The 12,921-nt window shown below is 40.9% G+C and overlaps 1 protein-coding gene across 4 annotated transcripts in view; it reads left to right on the top strand.

Annotated features, from left to right (window-relative positions):
- The window catches only part of bltp3b (bridge-like lipid transfer protein family member 3B), a 39,688-nt gene that overhangs the window by 12,256 nt on the left and 14,511 nt on the right, over positions 1-12,921 (top strand). For 2 of the 4 annotated variants that reach the window (XM_083546124.1, XM_083546123.1), the window contains exons 9-15: positions 36-216; positions 331-414; positions 2,004-2,150; positions 4,749-4,858; positions 7,589-7,730; positions 8,799-8,992; positions 9,642-10,933. In XM_083546124.1, the coding sequence (XP_083402250.1) occupies positions 36-216; positions 331-414; positions 2,004-2,150; positions 4,749-4,858; positions 7,589-7,730; positions 8,799-8,992; positions 9,642-10,933 (2,150 nt within the window). The remainder of the gene's footprint in view (positions 1-35; positions 217-330; positions 415-2,003; positions 2,151-4,748; positions 4,859-7,588; positions 7,731-8,798; positions 8,993-9,641; positions 10,934-12,921) is intronic. The other 2 variants (XM_083546125.1, XM_083546126.1) reach the window with 2 other exon arrangements.

Below are 12,921 nucleotides of genomic sequence, written 5' to 3'. Positions count from 1 at the left end.
AAGTAAGCTAGCGTGTGTGTTATTGTGTATGTTAGGCAACAACAGCGCCCATCTCTGCACAGCAGGTACACACACAGCCGGCCTCAGCCACGGCAGACCCAAGCGCCTCCATGGCTCACCTCTTCAACGCTTTCGATGTGTGTGAAACGTCTCACCACCTGCAGGTTACACACCTCGACTTGCACATCTGCGACGACATCCACGCTAAGGACAGAGGTACAGCAATCCAGCCAAGGGGAAGGAAATGCGTCCTACGAATTCACAGCATCATAACTCTGTCTCGTATCTCGTTTATTTATTTATTTATTAGATTTTTTTCTCTGATCTCAGGGATTGATAAAAGGATTCGAGGAGGAGCCATGCAGCTGTCTTTCAGTTCCATCACCATTGATTACTATCCATGCCACAGAGCAGGTATAAACCAAGAAAAACGGCTTATGTGATGTAACAGCATCATTTTTTTCTCTTTCGTATCACATTTTCACAATTTTATAGTAGGTAAACTAAATTCACGGTTCGGTACAAACCTCGGTTTTTTGTAAGTCACGCTCCCGTTTAGTTTCAGTACTCTTACGGGGAAGGAATGCAAACGTGTGTGTGTGTTTTTGTTTTAATTTTTCTATGCATTAAATATGAAATTTTCTTCAGATATGTTCTAATTATATCTGCATACTTTAACAAACGTCTGCTTTAAAGATAAGACACAAAATCGTTATTTATTTATTCATTTATAAATGAATGAATTCCTTCCATCATTCCTTCATTCATTCTTTCATTCATTCATTCACTCACTTAATATGCAGAATCGTCAGGATCTTCTCCTTATAGGAGAAATTCTTGAAGCTGGACATAAATGCAAAAGAGTCCATAATCACTAGATTGTTGTAAAACACGATTACGCATATGCACAGTATAAATCGTAGTTTCTGTACGGTTCAAGTACCGTATTTTTCTATACTATAAGCCGCTACTTTTTTCCCACGTTTTGGACCCCGCGGCTTAAACAACGAAGCGGCATATTTATGAATTTTGTCCTGGGTTTTTCCCGGTTTCACAAACTTCAAGCCAAAAAACTGAACCCCATAACATTAGACCAATGACATTTCCGAACGGAAATAAAAAAACGCACCTCACCTGTGTTCTGAGCTGCACGGCTTCGGGAGAAAAAACTTTTTTTTTTAAAGGCCGGACGATGCCAAAAGATAAACTTCAGAGAGAAATAGTTGTGAAAGAAAGGAGGAAGACAGTGAACAATGACTTTCTTGGTAGGCTACTGTTTAGATACAAGCCGTTGTAACGCGTTGAGTCAGGGTGAAGGGAGAGCTCACTAACTCTAGTTGCAACAGAAATCATATAAGCACAGACAGGTTTCCAAAACTCGTGCTTTTTTATTTTTCTTGGCAACAGCGTTATGGGTTAGTCAAAGAAACTTAGAACTGAGCATCAGAAAATAATAAGGACATATTCCTCGGTCTTGCACACATGCAGTAATAGCGGAAAAATGCGGCAGCAGGCTATTCCCAAAATACCGCTATGCTCCTAAAGGAAGCGCAACATATTTTACCCGTTACACCGTGTAACAGACACTGTCTTTCGTTAAAGCCTGTGTAAGGTTCATTAGTTTCAGTGTAGACACTGCGGCTTATAGACAGGTGCGGCTTATTTATTAAATTACGGTGACCTTAATGACCTTGAGACTAAACAAACCTGCGGTCCGCCACTTGATATGTTTGTGAGGGGAAATCATGTGCAGAACAGTTCAAATGTAAAACAAGGCTTGTATTTGGTACACATGTGCACCGTATTGAAGTCTTGTACCGAAACGCCTCGGTGATGTTTGGTTTGCGGTGGTTTGTGAGGGATGACACGTTCTAAAGATCCTCAACATTAGTGCAGAAATCCTCTAGGAGAATGATTAAATGGTTTAGCAGAACATGATAAAAAAGCAATCGTAGATAAATCAGTATTGTATGATCCTTAGTTTGCTGTGTGTCTTTGTGTAGGTGAGTCCTGTGAGCACTGGATGCACTACAGCGATGCCACAAAGAGTCGTGAAGCCTGGGCTCGGGCTCTGCTGGAAGATTATAGATCTAACATGGAAATGCTGAAAAACGCCATCAATGGACATTCACAGTGCTCCCCTCAACACGGTGAGATTCCCCTCTCTCTGATTGGCTGCTTGTCCTTCAACATGTGCACAGAAGCAGTTCAGATCGAATTAGCATTCAACACACACCCAGAACCGGGTGTGTTCATTACACCTCCAGGCCTTCAGAGGTGTCCTACCTGAATCAATCCACCTCTTAATCCCATCGTTATGACACCACGGCTATAAAAACCAACAGAGCAGGGGTCACCAACCTTTTTTGATTAAACCGATTAATGTGAAGGGCTACCAGTTTGATACACACAGTTTTCAGTTTGATCTGAAATAGTAAATTTGCTCAATTTACCTTTTATTATATGTTATTAATAATAATAAATGATATTCATCTATGTGAAGACACTGATCATGTTAATGATTTCTTATAATAATTATCAACAATGATTTAACAAAGTAGGAAACAGCTATTTTTAAAAAAGGCTTGCGGGCTACTCATGTGGTCCTTGCGGGCACCATGTTGGTGACCCCTGATATGGAGAAACACAGTAGAACAGAGTGCTGCATCACAGACAGGAATCTCATACAATCAGAATGAAAGTCATTACTAAAGCAAGAAACCCAATGAACACAATTCAACACGTCTCCTTTCATTGGAGCCACAGCAGCACCGCCCGCATACATCATCTGTAGCAGAAGCATCGATATTCACCTCATAAAATGAGGTACTGTTTTTTTTTTTCTGTGCATTACGGTTTTCACCGTAATGCAAATCACACTGATTTGTTAAAGCAACAGCTTTAAGTAACATGGAGTTTATGGCAATAAAAGGCCGCTGTGCTCACGGTGCTCGTCTTGCAGCAATACACGATCCGACGGCTGAAATCAGAAAAAACTTCAGCGTGAACTTGCACTCGGTGACTCAGCAGGAGAACACACCTGAGAGAAACACTATGAAACGAAGAGAATAGACTACTGAGAGAAATTAATACTTATTCGTAAATAAAATAGATTCAAACGTAAGTCTCTGATTCTGATAGCGTTTGGGCCAGCAGGGTCAGCTATGATGGAGTGCAGAGGATGTTAAGGGCCTTGTTCAAGGGCCCAAAAGTAGCAGCTTGGTGATATTGGAGCCTAAACCCATGACCTTTCTATCAGTAACCAAGAGCCTTGACCAATGAGTTACAACAGCCTTCCTTATCATTAATGAGTGAGCCAGTGGTGACCGTAAATGGAATCCATCCTCATCTGGGGGCCACCAAATGTCCATTCATTACAGTTCTATGATTGTGAGACTCTTTTTGATCAGTGAGGATTGTGCTAATGTACTTTCAGGCTGTTTGTCGCTTCCCGAATGCTTCAATGTGTCTGCAGTGCATATTTAATAATAGACACTGTCACAAAGTAGCTTTAGCAATATTTTCATCTTGACTACGATGCCTAATTGTCAAGCCAGGGATGGTGTGAAGAAAAAACTCTGAGATGAGCTGGAATAAAGCCTGGGAAACGAACTAACAGCATGAAAGTCTAAAATCAGAAAACGGAAGTATTGCTGCGTGTTCTATAAAGACGTCTCATCGAAGTAAGATTAATCATTACTGTATACAGGTGGAGATCGTAGCATTTTGTGAAGAAATGGCAGAACTTTGTGCCAGCTAGTGGGAGAGAAAAGGCTCAGGCTACTTGTTGGAAAGGTTTTTCTCGCAGTGTTGCATGTCGGCTAAGACTTTAATCAGCAGATGAACCTTGCGAGGAAGCCAGGAGCTTGCAGCTGGTGGTGGTATTATGAGCTGGACACATGGCTTCAGTGCGCACTGTGCAGACAATTCACGTGATCTTCATGTCTATTTTAAAGGGGTAAAAGGATTAGGGGGCTTTTGCTTGTCACGTGCAACACCTACATTACAGTATAGTGAAATTGTATATTTATTTGTATATTTCAGCGATGTTAGGAAGTTGGGGTCACACCTGATAAAGCGCCCCTTCGGCACATAGGAGAGTGGCAACTTGGTGATAGTGAGGCTTAAACCCCAGACCTTCTGAGCAGTTAACCACCTTAGCCACTGAGCTTGAAGTTTGAATGTAGCTTTCGTTTTTAGGAAAATCTGCATTATTCATTCAAATAAAAAGTGAGGTTGAATATTTTATGAATAATGTACACAGCAGAAGGCAGGTTCAAGCCAAGGGGTTCCTGCTGGGAGATGCTGGGAGCCATCAGGATTAAACTCCCTCAGTGCTGTTGCAGGTCTGCTCAGATTTCTACACTTTCCTTAGTCCAAGGACGATGAGATCTCTGCACGCTGTTATAACCTACACCTCGTGTACACCTGGTGCCATAAAGTAGTCCCTTCAAAACATTATTATACTTGGCGTTCTTGAAAATCTCACATCTTTACACAGAGAGTTAACACGTCTTCTCTTCAGCCATTTCCTCAAAATGTGTGACCCCATAGAGGACCTTGGTGCTGGAGTTATAGTTAGGCATCTGGACTCTGCTGCTGAAGCTTGGGGTCCATTCCCACACTGCTGCGGGTTCATGGAGCAAGGTACCGCTCTGGTGTGCATTTGGGGTGCCTCATACACACAGAGATGAGCACGCGGCCGTGTGTGCGAGACGTTACACTTCTTTTATCTTTTTTTCTCTCAGGCAAAATCTCCACCAGCGCTAGTACTTCCTTCTCTCAGCCAACCTGCCCCAGGTCCCAGCTCATTTCTAGCTCCATTGTACTGCGCATGGCTGACTTCAGTATTTACCAGGTGAGCGCAAACACACATACACACACACACACACACACACACACACACACACACACTGATTGAAGGTGCACATGGAGCTATACTCATACCGAAAGAAAGAAATATCGTCTAAAATATATATATATATAATATATATATATAATATTTTATACATATATATCTAAAATTGAAACTGAGGAAAAAAAAAATTTATTTTGAATTTGATGGCAGCAACACGTCTGTTTTGGATCCAATTTTTTTAATACATAAAAAATACATTTTTTAATGCATTTTACACAGTTTTTGGAGTTAGGCTTGTAATAAAAATGTACAATAGAGTATATATTTGGTGGTTTAACTGTACACAAAATTTAAAGTTTGGTACATACTTCGGTTTTTAAGTTCAATCCAATTAATTTACATTTTGTGTAGCGTTTTTACAATGAACATTGTCTCAAAGCTGGGATCTAGCATCTAATTTAGGATAATAAATGTAGTGGAGGTGGACATTTTAAAGGCAGACTAACAGGTCTTTGAGGGTCAGAATTCTAGCTGATAGACAGGTGTTCAAATACTTATTTGCAGCTGTATCATACAAATAAATAGTTTAAAAATCATATATTGTGATTTCTGGATTTTTTTTTTTAGATTATGTCTCTCACAGTGGACATGCAGCTACGATGACAATTTCAGACCCCTCCATGATTTCTAAGTGGGAGAACTTGCAAAATAGCAGGGTGTTCAAATACTTATTTTCCTCACTGTAAGTAGAGTACAAATCCAAATCCTCAAAGCTCAAAGTCAGGGTTGGTTTAATTTCGGTACATCGGGGGAAGAAATGCGAAAAATAAAATTGCTTGTAGTTTTTCCATTAACGCAGTTTATTAGTATTAACATTTGTGAACATCAACTGTTTACATTTTAAAACAATTTTAAATAAAATGCCTGTTTGGTTAAATTATATCTAAAAAAGGTTTGTAATATTTTATCAAAATAAAATAGAATAAATCTAATTAATGTAATACATATTATATAGATTATATTGTGTAATCGATTAAATAAATTAAAAAAATGTATTTAATATCTCTGGCATTGTTGTGTAGGTTTTAAATTGTAATATTAATAAAGAGATGCGCTCAAAATCGGAGACTAAGCCCGTAAAAAGTATAAAAAAAATAAAGTATTCCTCACGTAGACGTATTGCATTCAGTACACATGAATACCAAACGAAAAGCTCTGGACCAAAAAAGCTAAGTACGAATATGTGTACTGTTACACCCCTGAGATGCGCAATAAATTTGAATATCATTAAAAAGTTGATTTATTTTAGTAATTCAATACAAAAAGTGAAACTTATTTATTATATAGATTCATCACACACAGACTGATATACTATGTGTTTATTTATTATAATTTTGATGATTATTGCTTATAGCCAATTAGAACCCAAAATTCAGTAGCTCAGAAAATCAAAGATTTCCTGAGTCTTTAAATGGTGTCTCAGTCTGGTTCAGGCTCCACAATCATGGGGGAAGACTGCTGACTTGACAGTTTATTGACACCCTGCAAATGGAGGGAGAGACACAAATGGTCATCGCTAAAGAAGCTGCTGTTCACAGAGTGCTGTATCCAAGCACATTAATGGAAAGTTGAATGGAAGGAAAAAATGTGATAGAAAAAGATGAAACGAAGCCCATTCAAGAATTTGGGGAGATTCATAAAGAGTGGACTGCAGCTGGAGTCAGTGCTTCAAGAGCCTTCACACACAGACGTATTCATGTGCTACAACTGACGCATTCCTCGTGTCGAGCCACTCCTGAACCAGAGACAACGTCAGAGGTGTCTTACCTAGGCCGAGGACAAAAAGTACTGGACTGTTGCTCAGTGGGGCAAAGTCGTCTTTTTGTTTGGAAATCAAGGTCCCAGAGTCTGGAGGAAGAGAGGAGAGGACTCAGAATCCATGTTGCTTGAGGTCCAGTGTAAAGTTTGCACAGTCAGTGGTGGTTTGGGGAGTCATGGCATCTGCTGGTGTTGGTCCACTGTGTTTTATCAGGTCCAAGGTCAGCACAGCCGTCTACCAGGAAGTTTTAGAGCACTTCATGTTTTCCTCTGCTGACCAGCTTTATGGAGATGCTGATTTCAATTTCCAGCAGGATTTGGCACCTGCCCACACTGCCCAAAGTACTAACACCTGGTTTAAGGACCACTCGCCCAACCTGAACCCCATGGAGAATCTATAGGGTATTGTAAAGAGGAAGATATGAAATACCAGACCCAACAACGTAGAAGAGCTGAAAATCTTTTTTTATTTTATTTTATATTATTTATATATTTGTCTTAAGTAATATAATTTTCTGAGATTCTGAATTTTGGGTTTTCATTGGCTATAAGCAATGATCATCAAAAATGAAAAGAAATAAACTCTTGAAATATATCAGTCTGTTGGTGATGAATCTATATAATATACCAGTTTAACTTTTTGTATTAAATTGATATTCATATTTATTAAGATGCACCTTAATTTATTAAGATGAATATGTGTACCGTTACAATCAAACTCAAATATTAAAGTCAAAAGGTGACATACACTTTGAAATTCATGTACCGTACATGTATTTTATGTACAATCTCTGCTCAAAATGTTTTCTCTTGGCAGCTTCCTGCCACATATGTGATCTCAGTATTGCCCGAATGACTGTCCGATGTCCAGTTCACCAGACGCGTTCTGAATTCATTGTTGATCTATTTCAGGTGTCAACAGCAGACCAGCGCCGCTCCTCTCCTAAGGCTATGATCTCTTGTAATAAAAAGACCCTGTACCTCCCACAGGAGATGCCTGCTATCCATATGGAATTCACAGAGTATTACTTCCCTGATGGAAAGGACTACCCGAGTAAGTATTACCCCTGGTATTGATTATTAAAGTGATAAATACAGTCTTGGTTGATATCCCATTGGAGAATTTAGGACTGTTTTAGTAAAACATTTGGATTAGTTTGCATTTATAGCTACAAAATGAAGTAAAATGTCCTGTAGAATCTATTGGTAACAGTTACACCAATGCCTTCACCTGCAACTTGTGTTGGTCACCCTAAATGTTGTTCTAATTTACTTGCTTTAATGACTGTGGGAGAGCGTGTGGGTGTGGGAGAAAAGGACTGCCACAACAGGTCGGATCGAAAGGCTTCACAGCCGCTTGTATTTATATTTCTTCTTATACACTGGTGTCTGGGTACTCGGTGCTCTCACAGCACACTTCTGGCACACACATACACACTCACACCTTCTCTCCCTCCTCCTTTTATGCGCCTCCCGATCACTGCAAAAGAGAGCACAGACATCAGGTCTTATTAGCTGCAAGTGAGTCAATTCCCCGCTCACCTGTGCCCAGCCCGCCTCCCATTCACAAACCGACGCTCGACCACGCCCCCGCTGCCACTATGACCTTATTGTTTGTTTGTGGTTGCTTTGAGTGTATGAACTTTATATTTAAAAGTAGAAAAATCATAAACTAAGAACACAAAAGAAATTGTATAAATCCTGCTATTCATTGCGCCCCACCTGTTTTGTCTCCATTCCATATTAGAGGGGTGCACCCACACTTCTGAGAACCACTGGCAGTTCAGGAGAAGGATGCGATTTCCTGGGACATACTGCTTAATTTAGTCATCGTTAAATATAAATATTATCATTTCTTACACAGATTTAACATGCGAGTTAGACTGTAATTGAACAGATGGCCATTTTGGCAGCAGAATCCACTTGATGAAGTCTGGCACACTAGAATCTAAACCTTTATACTAAATGACTGCTTTGTGTCCAGTCGATTGCTTCAGGGACGACAGCAGCAGAAATAAGATGTTCTTATTAAGAAAAAGAGAGAACATTTGAATGATCTGGTCATTCCTGCAGGTCAATCCGCTGGTCGTGTCCAAAAATTGCATGTGTGTTGTGTTTGCAGTTCCCTGCCCTAACCTGTATGTGCAGCTGAACGCTCTGCAACTGGTCGTGGATGCACAAAGTCTGGTGTGGCTGAACCTGTTCGCTCTGGATTTGCGCCACAGCCTTGTCCAGTTCATGGAGCTCTATAAGCTCAACGACTTCCAAAAACCTGACGAGCACATTGACGTCAAAGTAGACGGTCTCATGCTAAAGGTGAACATGTTTGCTTTTCACAGACCTCCTTTTTAGTCTAAACCATAGAACTTGTGATTAAAGCTTGAAGAGATTTTGTCATTTCTTCAGTGGTCTTTCAGTGGAAACCTTTTGTGATAAGACATTACATCAGATTTACTTCATACCTTATAGTACGAGTGGAACGCTACACAAAATTCATGATTCGGTACGGTCAGGGGGAGGAAATGCAAAACAGAATATTGCTTGTAGTTTTTAATTAACGCAATTTATTAGTAATAAAATTTGTGAACATTGACGGTTTCAATAAATCTAATTAATGCAATTTACTTTTTAAATTATAGTGGTTAAATTAAGTAATCAAATGAAATCAATTGAATAAAATACAATTAAGTCGATTAAATTAAAGATATGATCTACTTAACTGTTCCACTTATTTCAGCATACTTTAACAAAAGTCTTTCCATCCTTCATTCATTCACTCTCTCGATTTGCAGAATTGTCAGGATTTTCTTCTTTTAGGAGAAATTCTGGAAGCTGGACATAAAATGCCACAAGGACACTGCGATAACTCGTTATTTTTGAATACCCCTGGCATTGTTGGTCGAATACGTGTATCGTTACACACTTGTTTTACACTCATCTCCTCGTTTCTGTGTGGTGATTCCAGTTGGTGATTCCCGGAGACCAGAATGAGTTCCAGCCTGACCAGCCCTGCTCCATTTCCGTGCAGACGTCTGAAATGGTCGCCACGAACACGCGCCACTCGACTGGCTGCTCTCGCTCTGACCTCGAAGCTCTGCTGCAGGCTTTCCGAGAGCAGGCCTTCTTTAGCTCCTCCACATCCTCCTCATTCCCTGTGCTCCACCCAGTCTTCCAACGGCATGCGCATGAACAAGACACGTGCCTGCATGATGTATACCGTGGCCTGGCACCTCCTGCGCTCAGCACCGATGCCCTGAAGGCTCCATCAGCCACAGATCTGTGGGCTCTACGCTTCTCGCAGTTCTGGGTGGACTACGAGGGTCCACTAAGTCACCGCCCTTCACCGTGTGTCGATTCCTTTCCGCTCACCTTGTGGCTTTGCCAGCCTGCCCGCTATGTTCAGCACCAGCAGAGACCGAAGGCGGCTGCAGGCACCGGGACTCTGCCGACTGACGTCGCTGGTCGGCTGCAGAGGAAGAAGCTGTTAAAGGAGTATTACAGCGCTGAGAGTTTGTCCAACCAACCATCCAATGGCCTGCACAAGCCTTTCTCTCTTGCCGGATTGAATGATGCCGACTCTTCATCGTCATCCTCTGGAGATGCGGATGTGCAAGTGCTGGTACACGTACAGAAACTGCTGAGTGCGCAAGCTAGCCACAGCCAGTATGTGTTCCTCCTCAAACTACAGCAAACCCTGAAATTGCTGCAGCGCACCCTGCAGCATGACCTGCAGCAGCACGGTTTGACGCAGCAAGCTACAGGACGGACGTATAGCGCCTGCGTGGGTCTCCTGGTCAGCAGCGCTGAGGTTGCGTTGCTCCTGAAGCCCATACCCACAGCCGACACGGACAGCAGCCCTCTGGGTTCTGACCTCTCGCCGTCCGGGAGCAGAGCTACGCTGGAAGTTGGCAGCGAAGCAGGAGACAGCACAGCAGGCACGACCAAGCTCACCTGTAACGTAGAACAGCTTCTGTGTGAAGATACGGATATCCCAAGCCAGAGTGCTCCACCTCTCCTGCCTGTTCCAGCATCCACCCGAGCTGAGAAGAAAGGTTCCATCGAGGAGAAAAACGCCTGGTCCAGCTCAGAGGAGAAAAACTGTGCAGATGGGTTTCAGGAAGGCAAACCTGAGCCCAAAATCTTGCAGAGCGACGCTCCAGTAGGCAGGACTATCAGAGTGGATGCCATGGGGGAGCCAGTTGTTAGGGACTGGAGTGAGAAGAGCCAGGGAACCAGACTACCTCAATCTATGTCCAGGTAATGTGCCTAGACTTTACTAGAAGAAAATCACTGAGATGAATTGTGATGTTCTGCCAGACAAATAGAAATCTACACAGTGAGGCTGTGGCTTATGGGCAAAGTACTTCAAATAACATAGAAAGCCAGAATTATATACGTCTTAAATTTAATTCTTAATGGGCATAAAAAGGTCTTAAATTTGACTTGCAGAATCTCTGTTTTTGGATGAAGGTTTAAAGGAAAAGCATTAATAAAAATCTTTGTTAAATGAAAAAGACTTTTCCTGATGATGAAGGGATGTTGTTAGTAATGGCATGTGTAGGGTTTCCACATCACGATCATGACTCAGGCTGACTCAGGCTGGGGAGTGGTTCTGCCTGCTGATTAATTATGACACCAGAAGGCTTATGATCTCTGAATAATTCAGTACACTCCTACAATAATTCAGAGCAAGTCCCAGCAACTGCTTTACCTGTTTTTTAGGATTTGGGTTTCGCAATCGCTGCTTTCTTACTAGGTTGGATCGTAATTACCGATTAATGAACTTACTGTATTAAAAAAAATAATAAGCAAACTACACAATGTAAAACAGTGCTCAACTTTATTACAAAAACTTTATTACTCATTCTTGAATGGATGTAGTGGGATTGTGAGGATCATGGGTTTTCTTTATTGCCTTTAATACAATACACCCATTTTTATTGAGTGAGAAACTGCTCAGGATGGGTGTCTGCATGTCCATTGTGGGGTTTTTTTGTGTCGCATTGTGCATGTCCACTCAGTTTTTTATATTAATTATAATATAATTATTATAATTTTTTATATTAATATTGTATTGTATTGTTTTTTTGCCCCTACTACTGTTTGTGTAACCTGCTGCTGCTGTAGCAGAATAATTTGAAGGTTATTTGAGGAAAATTCTGAGCTAAACAGAGTAGAAATGATTTCTTCACAATTCAATAGATCCGTACAGAGATAATGATACCTCAAAACTGGACTTGGATATCATGCTGAATTTTCTTTGTCAACCCAAAACTGGGCAATCTATCTGCATTTAGACTATGAAACAGGACTGCACCAGTTCTTGAGAGATTCCTTGACAACTTTAGGTTTGGGTAAACTATATGGGTGACTGAGAAACTCTGTTCCCCAGGTAGTGGTGTGCTATGAGATTAGCACTCCCATGTTGGAGCAAAGACACTCTCTGGAATGATAATTAATTTCACATGGTGAATTATTACATCTTGTTCAGGTATTCATTGAGTTATACCTCCTCCCTCTGAGGTCTCAATGTCACCTCAAAGTCTACAGGGACTGCCTCTCTCCATGGTTCTGAAAAGTTGAGGTGCTATATTTGTAATGCTTCACTATTTTGCAAGTCATTTGCAGCTCAACAGGGGTAATAATATAAGCTTGGAACTTGTGTATCTAAATTTCCCCTGTTATACAGCTGGAATTATTAATCTTAAAAATGAAGAAGCTGACCTTTACACTTTAATCTCTAATCCATTGACATCTGCTTCAATAGAATGATGTTTAATTACAGTTGAAAACCGCAGTTTACAAATCTTCGTTTTCCTATAGTCACAAATATTCTGTATGTGCCTGGGAAACGGCAAAACACTTGTGCCAATGCATGTAAGCATTACGCACTCAGTCAACTGGACATTGATCCTGGAAACAACCATTAGTTGTTTATTCATGGTTTCTTTATTGTACAGATAGAGAAGGAGGAAGCACTGGAAAAAAAAAAAGGAGACGCCAGTCCCAAATACATTGTCTGTAGACCTCTCCTGTCCATGGCGGTGGTAGATTGGTGGTTACAGCATTGTATTTTGGATCTGAGGGTCATGTGAATTACCGTTTTAAGAATGCAATAAATTTAAGTTGCTCTGGATAAGGGGCATCTGCTAAAATAGCATAAATATAAATGGCAATGATAACTAGAGTACTGGCAAGGTCTCAGGTGGACTGCTGATGAACCTGATGCTGGCAATGGACTTGAT

The sequence above is a fragment of the Silurus aristotelis genome (assembly GCF_946808225.1).
Source record: "Silurus aristotelis genome assembly, chromosome: 7".
Classification (NCBI taxonomy): Eukaryota; Metazoa; Chordata; class Actinopteri; order Siluriformes; family Siluridae; genus Silurus; species Silurus aristotelis.
This window is presented reverse-complemented; position numbering and strand designations above follow the sequence as displayed.